Here is a 17,753-nt window from a genome sequence, read left to right as displayed (position 1 = left end):
ATTGTCTTATCAACTCTCATATATTTAAGTAACACTGGGTAGCCGTGGACTGAAGAGAGATATACCTACATCACTAACTACTTCGGGACCTACACATGCCACGGAGCAATATAGTGCGTGCCAAAATTAGTTGCCAGCGATAAAAACTCCCTGGGACAGAGGCGAAGTTACTCGAACTCGGCAGCGCAAAAAAAATAAAAGATTATTGACAGCGTGGGAGCTAATATCGGAACGCACTCATAATTCAGTCAAAGCTGTAGGGACTAGCGATATGCATCGTTCTTTTACATAAGTGCGTGCGTGTCAAAACTCACAGTCAAACTCTTACATCATGATCAAACTGTGAAATGTGTCGCAGCGCGTAACACTTCGTATTCATTCCTATTGTGTATTGAAGTTGTCACTTGGAAATATGAATAAGTAGATAAGAATACATGAAAGTAGAAATATCGTATAAAAGCTATCGAGTAGCAATCTATCGCTGCATACCGCGAAACGACGTTGAAAGAATCGAAAGAAACTAACGTTGTTCGTTTCTATAACCTGCGACGAACTTTTAACATCTGTCAAACGAACATACCGAGAGAATATCGGGAGTAAATTTTACACACAATGTTTGCCAGGAGTAGAGAAGTTCGACACATAGCGAGGGAAACACTTTTCGGAAGCTTGCGACGTTATACCAAAATGCAGACAGTTACTCTGCAAGAAGCTGCACTCGAAGAACGATGCATTCTAGTAGATAACCAAGATCGTCCTCTTGGAGAAGCTTCCAAGAGAGATTGCCATCGCGTTGGTCAAGACGGTAACATTCCTCTTCACAGAGCCTTCAGCGTATTTCTTTTCAATCAAAAAGGAGATTTGTTACTCCAAAAACGATCGGCAAACAAGGTGAGTTTCAGCTCTTGATTGATCAAATTTTTTCCAATCTCATTCACTTATTTAAACATTCTATAATCTGTTCATTTTTAATTTGTACTATCAATTTTTTTTCAGGTCACTTTTCCAGCGCATTATACGAACACATGCTGCAGTCATCCCTTGGCAGAGATACCTGAAGAAATGGAGGAAAGGAATGTAATGGGTATTCGAAAGGCTGCTCAACGCCGGCTTTCTTACGAATTGGGAATTCCTGTTAATCAGGTTGAGCCAAACGACTTCACATACCTCACCAGGATTCATTATCACGATATTGGGGATGGACACTGGGGCGAGCATGAGATAGATTACATATTATTTCTTCAAAAGGAGAACATAACTCTTGATCCTAATGCCGACGAGGTCAGTGAAGTTCGTTGGATCTCCAGGGGACAGATGCCAGAATTCTTGAAACTCATAGACTGTCCTCTCACTCCATGGTTCCGACTCATTCTTACTCATAAATTACCCCTGTGGTGGGACAATCTCCAGGCTCTTGAAAAGCTGCAGGATCATACTTGCATACAGCGTTTTCAATAATATACTTCTGAAACATTTATGAATCTTTCACGAAGTTGAGCAAGTTTTGTATAAACCTTTGTAACCGTATATAATTCGCCGCACACATTATTAAATTATCTAACATACGTTGAGTTAAATACCCAGTAAGTCCCTATTCTTTATATTATGTGTAATTAATAATTCTACTTAACAACAAGTGTAACATCACAGTTTTCTAATTGAAAAACAAGAGGCAATATAACAATTCTGTCCTAGACTGATGTACAAATTGTATTTTTATATGTAACATAAATAATCTGACTCTGTATAATAAAAAATGTCTCTATATTTAATAATGAAAAACATGTTTAAAAACCCATACCTCAGACCTAACTCCCAAGGCCAAGTTATGCAAGATAACGAACATTCTATTTCGTTTAAAATATACCTGTAATTAAAATACGATTGGGTAGAAAATTATCTATAAGCAATTCTGTCTGTTCTACTTGCGCGAAGTTGAAAAACATAAAATTTGATAAACAAATGTATAGTGTGTATACGGAGGTTTATGTCAATTATATAACTAAATTTTTAAGTTTCAAAGCTAAAAGCACGGCTAAAAGCTAGACTACCCTAGTTCCCTTTCAGCTTCTGTTTACATTTCGCAAGCCTTGAACTAGGGATATTTTTTAGTGTTGGCGGTACTGCGGATAGTTGACGTGTCGTTCGTGGTGTCGTTACTTGCGTCGTGTGGTCTGCATTGCTTGCGTGTCGTGCGGGGACCGGTGTTTTGTGCGCGTATGGCGGTGTTTGTGATAGGTCTTGTATTCAGGTAAAATTTTCAAGAGTAAGAGAGTGATCGAGGTTGTTAAAAAATGCTGCCTTCGAAGGCGAACGCACCGCACGCGAAGAAAGTCCTGTTCCCCGACAAACAGCCGACTAATTCACGACAGGTGAAGAGTTCAACGCTAACTAATGCCGCGGGTCTAAGTTCGTTGATCACCTTTACTGTTCTGCTCCTCGCTTGGATATCGGGATTCGCATCCCGATTATTCGCTGTTATTCGTTTCGAGAGCATTATCCACGAGTTTGACCCATGGTACGTACAGCTTTATCTCATAATTTCCACTTTCCACCTATCCCACTTCACTAAATTCTCGTGAAACAGTCACCTCCCGATAACCAACTCGATATCAGGTTAGAGATATCCATATCAGTTATTATAGGGTGGTTTCAAGTAATTAAATTATTCTTCATTTCAACACCTCCTCACTCAGCAATTGTTCTTTCTTTCTTCACCAATCGAGTCAAATCAAACTTCTTATCGCCGTCCTTATCAGATCCTTTCACCACTTCGAATCTCTTGCCTGTACAACATTGGCTCAAAAACTATTCTTTATGCAAACCCCATATTCATTGTGAGTCATCTAATAAACATAGGAAATATTATTTGGAAAAATATTTTTTTCACATAGCATGCAGTTTTTTAATAAAATTTAACTTTCCTGTTCAAGGTTCAATTATCGAGCAACGGCGTACATGGTACAACATGGATTCTACAATTTTCTCAACTGGTTTGATGAAAGAGCATGGTATCCACTGGGTCGTATCGTTGGTGGGACGGTTTACCCGGGTCTCATGATAACATCTGGATCAATACACCACATTCTCCACTCTCTCAACATTCCTGTACACATAAGAGACATTTGCGTGTTTTTGGCACCAGTTTTCAGCGGCCTAACTGCCATTTCAACTTACTTCTTGACCAAAGAATTATGGAGCGCCGGAGCTGGTTTGTTTGCCGCTTGCTTTATAGCTATTGTTCCAGGATATATATCCAGGTCCGTAGCCGGCAGTTACGACAATGAGGGCATTGCGATATTTGCCTTGCAATTCACTTACTACCTTTGGGTAAAGTCGGTTAAGACCGGCTCGATATTTTGGGCTGTCCTCACTGCCCTATCCTACTTCTACATGGTGTCCGCCTGGGGAGGATATGTTTTTATCATAAACTTAATCCCACTTCACGTATTTGCACTGTTGGTCATGAATCGGTACAGCAATCGGCTTTTTACAAGTTATACAACATTCTACATTCTTGGTCTACTGCTCAGTATGCAAATACCATTCGTTGGATTTCAACCGATAAGAACTTCCGAACACATGGCTGCTGGAGGTGTGTTCGGTTTGCTGATCTTTGTCGCAGTTTTCAGGTAATACAATTGACAAGGAACTTCAAATTGCATCAGTATTGTCTTAGACAATAAAGACTAAACGCGATGATTTGGCACTAAAAAAACCGCTCATACTAATTATATGCTCCTCTTCCAGGTATCTTCGAACAATGTTAACCAAGTCTGAGATGAAGTACTTTGGTGGTTTTGTAACTCTCACAGCAGCAGCCCTTCTGCTCATTCTCGTCATTCTCACTTACTCAGGACTCGTTGCTCCCTGGAGCGGACGATTTTACTCCTTATGGGACACAGGATATGCTAAAATTCATATTCCCATAATTGCCTCTGTCTCCGAACATCAACCTACCACGTGGTTTAGCTTCTTCTTTGACCTGCATATTTTGGTTACCACCTTTCCCGTTGGATTGTGGTACTGTATCAAGCATATTAACGACGAGCGCGTTTTTGGTAAGTTGGTGCAATTCTTCGCTTCTTGAATATATCTCATCAAAAATTAATCCCTCTGATCTGGGAGTGCAGAATATTTTATATCTAATTCAAATTCCCTTTAATTTGTTACAGTGGTGCTATATGCTATAAGCGCTGTTTACTTTGCCGGTGTTATGGTTCGGTTGATGCTTACTCTGACGCCAGTCGTATGTATGTTGGCCGGAGTAGCTTTTAGCGGTTTACTGGAATTATTTTTAAAAGAGGAAGATAAAGATGGGAGTGATCGAGAAGGTGGAGAAGGAAGCGAGGAGGAGAGCGAAGAAGAAACAGAACGAAGCTCCCGACGTGCCTTATATGATGAAGCGGGAAAACTGCGGCGCATGAAACACGAGAGACCAAAAGGTTCAGGCGACGGTCTCGGAGCGAATCTCCGTAATGGTGTAGTCATTGGAATTTCGATGCTACTAATGATGTTCACTGTTCATTGTACCTGGGTGACGAGTAACGCATATTCTAGTCCTTCTATAGTTCTGGCATCCTACAGCAATGACGGCGGTCGATCAATACTCGACGATTTCAGAGAGGCATACTACTGGCTTGCCCAAAATACACCAAATGACGCAAGAGTAATGAGTTGGTGGGATTACGGCTATCAAATAGCGGGCATGGCCAATAGGTGAAAAGATTAATTTTGCTATTCGCTGTTCATATCTATGTACATTTTACATCACTCATTTCAAATTTATTGTTGTCAAAAATCGGTATTTATTAAATTCAATAATATTCACCAACAGGACAACACTTGTGGACAATAATACATGGAACAACTCGCACATAGCTTTAGTGGGCAAGGCAATGAGTTCGAATGAGAGTGCTGCTTACGATATAATGACATCGTTAGATGTAGATTATGTGCTGGTTATATTTGGTGGGATGATCGGTTACTCTGGCGATGACATAAATAAATTTTTATGGATGGTTCGTATAGCCGAGGGTGAACATCCGCAAGATATTAGAGAAAGCGACTACTTTACAGAGCGGGGTGAATTCAGAGTTGATTCAGAAGGCTCTCCTACTTTGCTCAATTCCCTTATGTACAAACTGAGTTATTATCGATTTGGAGAAGTCAAGATCGACTATCGTTCTCCCGCAGGCTTTGATCGTACTCGTAATGCGGAAATAGGCAACAAAAACTTTCAACTCACATATTTGGATGAGGCGTATACCACTGAGCATTGGCTTGTTAGGATTTACAGGTGATTATTCTATATTTGTGTGTACGTATGTTGAAACTTCCTCTACTATATTCATTCTACTCGGTATTGATATTTTTTTTGTTTTTCATCTACAGAGTGAAGAAACCAGAAGAGTTTAATCGACCCAGAATCCCAATAGCAGAGCGCACAATTAATCGAAGGACGAGTTCATTTCTCAGCAAAAAGGTGAGCATTATGTTTCGTAGGAACGTTTTCAGACATTTTTTGAGATGTCCGTCGTATCGTTTGGTTCACTGTAACAAATACACCACATGATCCAGAAGCGTAGTTGAAATTATGGGGGGGTGGAAATTGATGTTACAGACAGCGCGTCGCAAGAAGGGATTGATCAAGGGTCGACCCACCGTTGTGAAGGGGCAAAAACCGCAGAAAAAAACTACTACGTAACGCAATAACCATCTGCAGTTCTTCCCAAACGACTTTGGACGATAATTTCGAGAAAAAAAAGTAAAAAAAATAAAAAAATAAAAAAAAAAGATACAAAAACAAAACCAACATCACCGTCCCCCTCACTTATTAGGAGTTTGAACACCTATCTATGCATAATTCTGACCTGTGGTGAACATGAGAAATGGAAGACTACTGTGTAACTCGAATTAAAAGAGAAAAAAAAACTCGAACGAGAGAGAAAGAGAAAGAGAGAACGCGAGAAAAAAGTACAGAATAAATTGTGGTGTAACTATTAATTAATGAACTCTTTTAATCACCTGTTACGAATTGTATTTATTTATACTTTCTAATGTAACATTGTAAATTCGACATCGAAGATTAATTTGCTTAGTCGTATCATGCCACCGACATGTTCTGTAAAAGAAATATACGAATTGAAAGTGGATGGATAAAACATACGTTTGATTTATTGACAATATCAAAAAACAACAACTAACCAACATAGAAGTTGGTATTTTCAATTAACACGAAACGATTGCAATTTCATCTGAATCCAGAAATGATGTCAACTTAGATTATTATGGATGAATAAAAATCTAATTCAATAGGATCCAGCTTTATTAACTGATTGAAGTATTATTTGCAAAATGCTTACCTCCAAAATACATTGATTTGAATTGTTTTCAGGCTGATTAGTATTTTCAATGTATTAGTGTTGTGTGCGTAAGGTGGCATGTTGCTGACTTTGTATTCACATATTGTATATGTATATATGTGTTCTTAGTTGGAAATATAATTGTGTTTGTGATAATGATACGTTCATACGACAGATGCGTGAGCGTGTATTTTGCCATTTCAATGGTTAGTAGTTCAGAAATACAATTAATTAAGATTATCTTTGTGGTAAACTTATTTCTCCCCAAAATTAATCATTACCTCTAACTGTTGTCTCTTTAAATGTACATAATATTGGAACATTTTTTTTTATCCAATAAAGATTGACGAGGTAAATATCGAGTTTCAATGCAATCAAATTAAAAATGACTCATCATTTTACACACTTAATTCCAATATTTTAGAATTGATATAATATCATACCATGGTTTTATTTCAAATTTTCACCTATTGAACTAGTGAACTCCGTTGTAAAAAGAAAACTCGAATTAGACAGTAGATCATATATTTTTACAAAAGACTGTATTAAAAAATTTGTGAGGCTGTTCTACAACCTTACATGAGAAATTTATACTGATGGACTAAATCAAAATCGATGTTATTCGATGAGATCTAGTATTTTTATAGAATTCAATTAGAGGACATTTTAGTAACAAAATCAATGACTAGTGATTGAATAGAAATTTGGTAAAATTTCGTTTGTAACTCTTAGTAAACTGGATGTATGATATAACAGATAATGTTATTGAGTATGCAGTTCAGTCCAAGACTTTCAGAGATTTGGCTGTATTAAAATTTGACCAACAAATACGCAAGTCTTTTGATTTGACTTATTATCATGCTATTATGTCATTTTTTTGATAAACAACTGCATGCCATATTGTTATTACTACACAGTGAGTAAATATCACTGCACATACACAGATGAATTCACGATGGCATAGATATACGGATCTAAATGGTTATTCTGAAAATTATATCTCGGCACATTTTCGTCCGACGAATCTATTGCAAGATCTATATTCACAAAAACATTTACCATTAATTTTTATAGTGTCCTTCGTAACAAAGTTGTAAATCGATAGGTTATGTTTCGCCAGCTGTCAAAATCAGCTGATTCGTTATTGGTATCACTGTAAGCTTATTGCAGAGTGAGCAATATTAAGAAAAAAATTTCTAGTCACTGCGTGAATGTTTTTCCTAGTTAAAAATATATTGAAAACACGTGCGTGACTCCCTGCTCAATAATGCTTGTGAATAAAATGTTTCCAACTTAAGTGAATTAAAAAACATAGTAAAAATGTAAAGTATTTAAATTCATGGATATCATAAATTATATAAGAATCATTCAAAGTATTAATAATAATTATAAACACGAGCACGGGTTGGCATAATGGTTCAACATTTGCAACCGGCGTTGAAATCCTAATATTATTTTATTAAGTCTGCATTTAACGTGTATGGTAGATAAAATTTGGAGGCCAGTCGTCGGCGGAAATAATGTTAACGAATAAGAATAAACCAAATGAATCGTAAATCGTAATAAAATAATGTAGTTTATTAATAATTTTGTTTTTTCCGCCCTTACAGGCGGAGCTCAGGGAATTTTAAGTCCGCATGGCGACTACTGTCAGCAGCGGCCATTTTGCTGCCTTCACATCTGACATGTCTTTCTAATGTTATTATCGATGCATACTGGGTTTTGTACTAATGCCTCTATAATTCTTATTAAAAATTGTGCATTCGGACTAAGTATCGAGTGTTTTTGATCATTTCATACGACGGAGGCGAGGCTCGAAGAAATCTGTTTGACTCACGACCTTGGCAAAGCGTACAGTAAATAAATATACCACACTCGAGTATCCAGTTAAATTATCCACATACATACACACACACACACACACGCACACACACCAGCAATATTTTGGAGCCTAAATTTTGATGAGTAAAAAGTAAAGGTGTTTTATAAACAGCGCCAAAGCTTTAACTTGGATCGATCATCCCTTAGTGTTAAAGTGCCTTGCATTTATAATTTGTATGAAGAAAGAAAAAAAAAGTGAACATAACCAAAAATCAGTGACCTGCCCCAACGTCAAATGTTTTAATCGAGATGTCAAGACAGAGGCAACTCTTAATTTTGGCTAAATAATGATTCCGTTTTTCTGTGCGCTTGATAATTTCCATTTATTCCGGTACCCAATCTTGTGTTTGTAAAAAACCAACCGACTCAATATCAAAGATACAAAATGTGTATTTGAACCGAAGAGAGATCGGCTAGGCTCATGTTTTCAAGTACTGTGATCACAGACTGAGCTGACCTTTGTTTAGTTACACAGTAAAGTATAAAATGCATAGCATGAAACTACCATAATTAATATTGGATATCCTCAGGGTCTAGAAAACTGAAGACAAGGAACAAAGATGTTGCATGGATCGGCGTGGATAGCCAATGCTGATAACGTGTTCGTTGTGCATACAGAAAGCGCTACACATACAGCGTAATCCAAGACCTAGCCCAAGGAGTACGGGTGAATTTTTTGATCATTTGGGGATGCAGGTGGAACGGAGGAAAGCAGACGAAGCATACGGCGAAGTTACCTCGCCTCCGGTGCTCAATCATGGACAATAAGTTGAAGTTTTCAGACCGGCTAAAGGCTCTGCTCAAAACTGAGGCTCGCCAAGAAGTGGATCCTTATGTATTTAACGAGCCAGAGCCGCTTACCGCCATAAACAGTAGGAATGTCAAGAACCAATCTTCCAAGAATTCCAAGCCCAGTCTAAACCATAAAATAGTTAAGAATAACAGGGCCAAAGGCAAATGTACAAGACAGAGGGTCAAACCTGAGTCCGGATCGGTAGCTGCCTCAAGAATAGTGAACAGAGACAAAGAATCCGAGGTCGACGTCGAGGGAACAGGACGGGGTCTCGAGCTCAGGTTTTCAAATTCTATTCAAAGGAAGCAGAGACACCTCGAAAACCTGCTTAGGTTGAAGCCGAAAAGACACAGACGAGACCACATGCTTCTCTACTATCCTAGAGCCGGAGACGAGATGTCAGACAGCGATTCGAGCGGGGATGAAACTGCAGTATATCAGCGTCACTGGTTCTCTGTCGAAAATACAAGCGGAGTGAATAGATCTGCCCGATTATCGCAGCTACGGTCTCATCTCAGACGACGATTGGCTCAGCTACAGAAAAGTAGACCTGAATCGGAGAGCCAGCTGCAGGAGAAGGCTCAGTGTTTGCTAGAGGCTGCTTGGAGAGATCCTGAGGCAACAGCCCGAGCCTTGTACGATTCGCCAGGGAGCAGTAAAGCGGTCGATAGTCCTCTTCTGGTCGGCACGTTGTGCGGTGTTGAAGGCTGCTGTCAGATATCATTACCGTGCACCCGCCACTGCTCGCGTCACATAATGATCAATGGGGATCAACTTCTGTTCGAGCATTGCACGGCAAAGTTTAGCGACAACACGCAGTGCTGTATACCGGTATTCGACGTCGCACACGAACTACCACTTTGCCCTGAACACGCGAGAAAAAGGGACAATTATCATCGCAAAGCTCAAGAGTCAAAACCGAAAAAAGCAAGGAAGAAACCGACATCTCCGACCATATCGAGACCGAAGCCTAAAGCCAGACCCAAGAAACGAAAGAGACCATCATGCAGTAGATCCGAGACTAAAAATTGCGGCGTTATTCAGGATCAGAATCATTACGTGAACCAGATCGGTACCAGCGATAATCACACAAAGACTTTGAACAATTTAAATGCTCCTCAAGGTACGTCGCACTCCTCGGGCCTCAATTTGGGCCTTGGTCTTGGGTCCCTTGGTCTTGGCACAGCGCTCAAGGCCGATCTCGGTGATCATGAAGTATTCGCCTCCCTCGACCCAGCCGAACATGATTTTGGCAACGTTCTCAATAACTTGCCCGCCGACGCGTTCAATGACTTATTTATTGGTAATACATGTTAATAAATAATACAACAAATGAAATCATTTCTTTCCGTTTATGCTATGTGTTCAAGTTACGTTTATTTCTAGAAACAGATTGCGTTTTATATATCTGAGAATCGGTTTTAATCTCATATTTATTTATCGGTATCGTCTCAATTTGCTTACAACAGTTTTGGTATTCATTTATACAGTTATCGGATCAAATATTTAAAGGGCTGTTAGAACGTCGTTTTCTGCTGATATCTTCGAGCAATTCTTTGAAATCATTTGCAATCACAATTTCACATTACTTAGTACGTACATTGCAACTTCAAAATAAGTAAATTAATCAAATGAAATGTGTCTTTTTTTTTCCACTGCTGTGGCCAAAAACTTCAAGAACTGTCGAAGAATAGTGGTCCTCAAATAATCCTCTAATCATTCTGGACACGCATCACAATGGATATGAGAAAACTATAATTCTTAGGAATTGTTATTGTAGTAGCCCGCATGTGTAGTCGAAGCAAGATTGGCAGTATAATGAAATAAAATGCTGCGGCCATTAGAAAAATGCGTAATGCTATGCATTATATGCTCGTTCTGCTATGATGATTTGAATGTGAGCAATGAATGCGTAAAAGAAGCAGGGATAAAAAAATCTAAGTTGTCGTTATTTTAACGATCTCATGAAGAGCATGCAGTCTATGTTTTCACTTTGGAAGTGCACGTAGGAAATTTAACAAAAAAAAAACAACAACATTCTTCAAACTCCCAGCTCTCGAATTCGCTGTTTCTAGTCTAACGTTAATCCTACCAAAATCTGAGCTAGAGCGAAGTGATTTTGAAGTGGTGCCTAAGTCAACTTATTCTTTAATATCGGTTCCTTAATGTACAACAAAATCGTCTTGTATAACTGCGACAAGAAATATACAGATAATTCGGAAAGATTTAATTTTATAAATTTAGGCACGGTAGGTTTGGGTGATTAAAGGTAATAAGAATGGTACATGCCTTTTCTGAAGCACAGTAGTAGTAAATACTGCGCCGAACGTCCCTGTTGTGTATATATAAATAAAGGTCAGATGGTATTTGATAAATACTCTCTCTCTCTCTTTCTCTCTCTCTTTCTTTCTTTCACTCACTTTTTACTCTCTGTGTTCTGTAGCGGATCATGGTGTAACTGCAACTCTCAATAGCTAATGTTAACTAATGGTAGAAAAAATATGTACAAAAATAAGAACCGTGTTGTCTGATAAAATTCCCGGCTATGTTTTGTTGCAGAGAGCAGAAACGGGGAGTACGAGCCTTCAAGAGAAGAGGAAGAAGAGCTGGAGCGGGCTTTGGAAGCAGTGGATAAGGATGTTCGCAATTTAGAGCGCATGGGTCAAAGTCACGGTCTTTTAGAGCCTGCTTTGCTTGCCCAGCTCATGTCCGACATTGCTTCGTAGCCCCCTCCACCCCTCGCACCTCATTAACGCAACCCTGAAATGATTAGGTTCGCCCGTGTTCCTTATAACGTAGAAAAAAATGCTGTTTGTGTCTGTGCTCGAAAAATGAAATATTGTACTACTAACTGTGGATGTATAGTTATTACAATTTCTGAATATTGTTAAAGAGTGGTATCTATATTGAATGAGTATAACGGCTCAGTCGGAGTAGTGCGAACAAGAGGATAGGTGTTTTATCATATTTTGAGGACGTTGAATTATACCCAATAAATACAATTAGTGATAAAAATTTCGTTACCAATCTTAAGTTTACTAAATTGATAATATTGTGGGAAATTTTTCATTCAAAATATGACTAAGACGCCCTTTTGTTCTCATTATACCTAATGGTTAATTGGTAAAGAGATATTTCCTAATTTTCCTTCTTTAAAAGTAATAATTCTTCATCTTATAATCATTATGGAATTGGATCAGCTGCACCGTTGCACAGGCACACGACTGAATTGATAAGAAGCGTACCTCATACACATAACACATCTGTTATATCAATCGTGATTCATACATCAAAATGTTATAATTAATAATATTAATATGAACGCATAACGATCGATATTTTCGCCAGATCCACGCTGTATTATATTCATCTAGACAATTATTAATTATTTGTTAGTTACAATTAAACAATAGCATAACAATGAGAAATTCAAATGGAGTTTCGAGTTGCAAAAACTGTGAATTGCAACCTTTGCAAACGTCCGCGCAAAGTCTTTATCACCCGTTTAAACGAAAGAACAGGTATTTCTTTTCTAGTTTCATTATTTCAAATGGGGATTAAACTTTCAGAATTGTTAGCTGGTCGCTATTTATTTATTGAAACACTGTAAATCAAATATTTGTGTAAATTATTTGATTAAAACTACACTGGCGCTATGTCAGGAAGTTTTTGTCAAAAAAAAAAAAAAACAAAAAAGAAAAGTGTACAACAAATTGAATAAAATATCACAATTTTGAAAGATTGTCCCTCCAGATATGATTGCGGTAGTGCAACACCATAAGGTGTATCAAAATAAATTTGTTATACGAATTAAATATATGTTGCGTGCAAGCGAAACAAATAAGTAACCAGTGAGACTCCATATTGGAGGTTCAATACTGTTGTATCCTTACTGTTAACGGTTACTGCTATATTTAATTGTATAGTCGGCAGTTATATTATCATTAATGGGAAATAAGAAATGTCAAACGTGAACGTAGCACCATTGTCCGCTGCTCCTAATGTACCTATATGTTTATGTCTTGTAACATATTATAATTACTACTCTGATTAGGCAGTACCAATTATAATAAGCATATTTTTTACATCGCCTCGTAGCACTTAGTCATATCTTTCCCCATTTCACACATTTATTTTATACAAAGGAAAAAAAAAAAAAAAAGAAAAGAAAGAAAAACTAACAGCGCATTTTCATAAAACTAATTCATTGTCTCCGCACATTAATAATCCCATTTCTGACTCATCAGTTCTATCATTCGTATGCTACAAAGTATGAAATTAATCTTTTTGCTTCAATAATTACCGACCATATTTTCATCAATTGATTTCAATGTACAAAAGAATTCGTTATTAACTGCTACAGAGGCTAATTATTCTGGTGCAAACTCAGGATCCGAACGTTACAATGACTCGATAGTAAAAATTTATAGTAATCCATGCCCTGATTGTGTCTAGATAAGCACGCAAGGCCAAAGTTTATGACTTTGAATAAGTAATGCAGAACCGCTGAAACTTTCAACCCTGCACGTGTTAGTCGAACGACAAAATCATCAGAAGACGAGACCATGATATTTTTCATACCGTTGAATTGAATCTTGAAAACATGATTATATCAAACTTATCGTAATCACGTTTACAATCATGCTTGTGATTTTGATGAGGCATTGATCTCTTGTAACTGAATGTTCTAAATTGACATTGACATATTTTTTATTGAAAACCAAAAACCGCTTATGAACTGTATACAATAATGATTGAATCTACCCTGTCTAAACATGAAAATTGATTTGATTTTTACAATAAAGAATTGCGTATGCTGTTATGGTAGATAATTCAACGAATTTAGATGTGAAAAAAATCACATTGTAAATTTGGAGCAAAAAAGAAGAAGAAAATAGCCAAGTTCATATCGATGTGGTATCAATGAGATTTTTAAAACTATTTTGAGTTATTGTTCGCTGGCTTCTATAGAGACTATATCGACGTAATTCTTATTGGAGCACTTCATAGCTCTGGCAATCCACTTTTTCCGCGCGACTTCTCTTGCTGCCTGACTACCCCCATATTTCACCGAGCCAGGTTCAACTGGATACTCAGCAATTAATTCCGGATCATCCCCAAACGTTGGCATACTTATAATTTCGTGCACCTCGTGTAATTGCTGAAAATATTAAGATTCTCCAGTTACGTTTCTCGTAGTAGCATCGAAATATGTACCTGAAAGCCACAGAGTCCTAACTCCAATTTTAATTAGTTGAATTGAACAATGGGACATTCGATCAAATTATGTATCAATTATACAGATAAGATTTTTTTATATCTTCATTCCCTGCAAACGTTACAATGTTATTAATAACAAACGTTAAAAATGTTTATTTATTGTCCATACGTAAAATTGTATCACGATTCTCATCTTGTTTCTCGATTTATTTTTTCTTCAACTATGAAATTTATACTGAAATACGTAATCGTCACCTGATATTGGTTGATGAATTGAATGAACATGAATTAAGGAGCCTCGTAATTATATCGTACGACCTCTAGAGAATGAAAAATGTTTCCCAGAAATAACAACATAAAATGGTAAACGAAACCTTTGACGAAGTTACAATTGTATGCTATAACGTTGCAACATTTTGTTCAGTAATAATTTCAGCTTTTAATTTCTAATTCTTAAACGTGGATCTCTAAGTCACTGCCAAATACGATGAAAACAGTAATAGAATATTACCTGTTACAGTACCTATGCTAGTTTAGATTCGATAAAAATTCTTCATTCATTAAACAGTTTAATATTATAAGGTATTCATGTATAAATTATTCATCTAATTATGATTAATATGCATAGAAAAATAAATACGAGTAATTGGAAACAGGATTTCAACAAAGCTTCTTAGATCTCCCAACATGGAACTGAAAATGTGGAGTTAGAATTCTATGGATTTCACGACAAGTAAAATTTAAATCCATACTCTGTTTACCGTGACTAAAGCGAAACTGTGGAGTATGTAGTACATTTGAATGAAAATATAGCTGCGGATATTGGCAATTAGAGTGAAATCTACGTTTCGTATCAACTTACAATTCTCTTTTGGACTCCCTCAGAGTCCCTCTTTTCCCATTTCTCTTTTTCCAAGTCAACGCTCGTCCGATCATCTGGCTTATCTTCATCCACGTTCGTACGCATAAGCATCATATCATAATCCGAACGCGATTGACCTAAAATACCTACTTTGATTCCTAAGTTTTGCAGCTCCGTCTCATCTGCCAGTAAAGCTTTTTCTAAATACTCAATTCTCGGGTCATGTGTTTCAAAATACGGAATTCCTATAATTCGACACATATTTCACCATCATTTAAAAATTTTCACTCGATTGATATACAAAAAAAATAGAATTTTAAGTCAGCTCAACTAGATTCGTATTTTTAAGTTTATTTAGTTACGCGGATCAACGTTTCTCAGTTTTTGAGCTTCGCAAGTTCTGTCATATACAATGTGTACGCTATTTCTTACCTATAGATAAGACACGATAGTCACAGCATGTGTTTATGATTTGATAAGGCAACGGCGAGTTTCTTAAGAGCTTCCTCTTAGCAGGTATTTTTGGCCCCTGCAAAACGCGAATCTCATCCTCAGACATAGTATCTGTAATTAAATTGCCGCACAATCGTTTTGCTGTGTTGAAAGAGTCTGTTCTGAACAATCGATGCATCTCTATTTCTGAAATACGAATATATACGATATTCATATTAGGTATCACGGATAGTAGAGAGCGCGACAAAATGCTTCATAAAATCTACCGCATTCAGTAAGCGTTGTTCAATTACAGGTCTTTACATTTGCAGGTCTATCTATGAAATTCTATACAACAATTAATTTTACCATCAAGTTTTACTGTAAGAAACAAAAATTGAGAATCTCTAATCCGACTTTTTAAGATGGTAAAATAACTGCAGAGAGAGAACTTCTTCGAAGAGAAGAATGTTTTTTATTGCAAAAAGTAGCAACCGACCAATGAGACATGAGTGTTTTCTCTGTAGAGCAATCCAGACGACTTTATGCGACATCCTGATTAGAGTTTCAAAAATTCTCAGATCTTTTTCTCCTTGCGATTGTCCAGACGGTTCGTCACTGGGTGATTTTTTATTAGCAACCATGTGATGGTACGGGAGACTGTCCTTGGCTCCAATTAATATATCGCAATATTCTCGACCGACCAGAGATCGTAGATTCTGCATTTCATCACTCTGCCTCAACTGTCCACCTGATGCTAGAGGATTTGGAGCTTTTCTTGCCGTAGCTGCTCGCTTCTGGCACAAATCTTCCCATACTTCTATGTAATGTTGGAAATAGATTATAAGAGACCTCAAAAATCGATCCACCACCGGCTCGTGGAAGAAGTTGATAAACTCTATACTGATCGGATTTATCACCAGGAATATCACGATATCTTTAATATCTTGAAGGGTAATCACATTTGGTTCGGTGGGGCCAACTTTTCTCATCAAGTTTCGCCTAAATTGCATCTGTTACAATATCATAAAATGAATTACCGGAGATCTAGCACAACAATTCAAGCAAAGTAAAAGTTTTGAGTAGCTCAAATAACGTGTTTCCTTTTAAGACCAGTTTGATAATTTTTACCTTATCGTCCGGACTTAAGGTTTCAGCAAATTTCAGTTCTAAATATGCATGTGGACAGTAGACATCGGATTTTTTCGACTTTTGAGGATGTTTTCTGTGACCATTGCCTGCTTGTTCACTCTCTTGTTTCGGGGCTCTGCTATGATATTATCAATGTGCATAAAAATCGTAACAAGAATATATGCCATAGGCAAAATCGATGTAATTTGTACTAATAAAATCGTATCTTAACGTCGAGTCATTAGCGAATTTGTGAACTGGTTAGATGCTTTGAAAATATCGTACGATTTGGAAATTCATTTATTCTGACTAACAGTATTGAAGTTGCTGAATTCAATTTATTCAGAAGCTGGGCTAAGTAATGGTAAGTAATTTTACTTCCGAACAAACCCCAATAAATACAAGCAGTCGTTGCTTTCGTCCCATAAAAATCTTTTTTCACATGGAACACTCGCCTGCATAATTAATGTTTTTCATAAGTTCGAACCTAGTTAAAAATTAACATGAACGATAAATTATGTTTGAATGAAGCTAAAAAGAAAACATCAGACTGTAGCACATGAACTGCACTGGGTATTGATCAAATAATAATCGCCCTGAATTTGAACTATAGCACTATAATGTATTGTGTTTTATCGTGTGAAATGATACCTTACAAAGGTAAGTTTCATTCGTGGAATAATAGGGAAATAAAATATAATATAATACTTTGAAAGACTAGGAAGGCTGATATGATTGTATATCCATCAAAGCCCCATGCTTCCTATAAAGCATATTCGTGTGAACTCATAACGTTATAAAACAATATATAAACTCAAAATTCAGTTACTTTCAACTTTTCAAGATTTAGGCCTTGTAGAAAAATAAATTGAACCATAACATTAATTATTTGAGTACTTTAATTTTCATTTGCTCTGTCCTAAACCTGTAATAATTGAAGTAACTGAACTTTATCTTCACATTTTGCTGTGTGAATATTATGAACTTCAACTTCATGTAATCGCAAGTGTTCATATAAAGCGAAAACAAATATTGAAACACGTTATTGGACATCAAATAATTTGGGAAA

At 37.0% G+C, this 17,753-nt stretch overlaps 4 protein-coding genes and 1 long non-coding RNA gene across 9 annotated transcripts; 3 read left to right on the top strand and 2 right to left on the bottom strand.

The window, feature by feature from the left end:
- Window positions 1–49: 49 nt before the first annotated feature.
- On the top strand, window positions 50–1,772 carry Idi (Isopentenyl-diphosphate delta isomerase). Its single transcript, XM_046613177.2, has 2 exons — window positions 50–891; window positions 997–1,772. Exons 1-2 carry the CDS (start codon window positions 613–615, stop codon window positions 1,456–1,458), a joined length of 741 nt encoding a protein of 246 aa, XP_046469133.1. The 5' UTR covers window positions 50–612; the 3' UTR covers window positions 1,459–1,772.
- A 391-nt stretch (window positions 1,773–2,163) lies between these two features.
- Stt3B (catalytic subunit 3B of the oligosaccharyltransferase complex) lies at window positions 2,164–5,866 on the top strand. Of its 2 annotated transcripts, none has more exons than XM_046613148.2 (7): window positions 2,164–2,518; window positions 2,934–3,632; window positions 3,751–4,061; window positions 4,176–4,719; window positions 4,838–5,299; window positions 5,395–5,485; window positions 5,589–5,866. In XM_046613148.2, exons 1-7 carry the CDS (start codon window positions 2,295–2,297, stop codon window positions 5,613–5,615), a joined length of 2,358 nt encoding a protein of 785 aa, XP_046469104.1. In that variant the 5' UTR covers window positions 2,164–2,294; the 3' UTR covers window positions 5,616–5,866. The 2 variants fall into 2 exon arrangements, with proteins under 2 accessions (XP_046469104.1, XP_046469103.1); XM_046613147.2 differs by having other exon boundaries at window positions 2,165–2,518; window positions 5,624–5,866.
- On the bottom strand, window positions 5,023–7,606 carry LOC138190464 (uncharacterized). The gene is made up of 2 exons (XR_011176454.1): window positions 6,809–7,606; window positions 5,023–5,553 (listed from the first exon to the last, which is right to left on the bottom strand). It is a non-coding gene; the product is annotated as an uncharacterized lncRNA (long non-coding RNA).
- Window positions 7,591–14,912, top strand: l(3)L1231 (lethal (3) L1231). Of its 4 annotated transcripts, none has more exons than XM_069133668.1 (3): window positions 7,591–8,216; window positions 8,777–10,342; window positions 11,599–14,912. In XM_069133668.1, the coding sequence occupies exons 2-3, from the start codon at window positions 9,004–9,006 to the stop codon at window positions 11,763–11,765; spliced, it is 1,506 nt and encodes a 501-aa protein (XP_068989769.1). In that variant the 5' UTR covers window positions 7,591–8,216; window positions 8,777–9,003; the 3' UTR covers window positions 11,766–14,912. The 4 variants fall into 4 exon arrangements, with proteins under 4 accessions (XP_068989769.1, XP_068989768.1, XP_046469121.1 ...); XM_069133667.1 differs by having other exon boundaries at window positions 7,591–8,221; XM_046613164.2 differs by having other exon boundaries at window positions 7,598–7,687; window positions 7,976–10,342.
- LOC124212759 (protein phosphatase 1 regulatory subunit 36) lies at window positions 13,627–17,728 on the bottom strand. Its single transcript, XM_046613169.2, has 6 exons — window positions 17,075–17,728; window positions 16,685–16,820; window positions 16,053–16,566; window positions 15,554–15,760; window positions 15,122–15,366; window positions 13,627–14,200 (listed from the first exon to the last, which is right to left on the bottom strand). The coding sequence occupies exons 1-6, from the start codon at window positions 17,143–17,145 to the stop codon at window positions 13,988–13,990; spliced, it is 1,386 nt and encodes a 461-aa protein (XP_046469125.1). The 5' UTR covers window positions 17,146–17,728; the 3' UTR covers window positions 13,627–13,987.
- Window positions 17,729–17,753: the final 25 nt, after the last annotated feature.

This window comes from Neodiprion pinetum, chromosome 2 (assembly GCF_021155775.2).
Source record: "Neodiprion pinetum isolate iyNeoPine1 chromosome 2, iyNeoPine1.2, whole genome shotgun sequence".
Lineage (NCBI taxonomy): Eukaryota > Metazoa > Arthropoda > Insecta > Hymenoptera > Diprionidae > Neodiprion > Neodiprion pinetum.
Note: the sequence above shows the minus strand (reverse complement) of the source record. Positions and strands in the feature narration are given on the sequence as shown.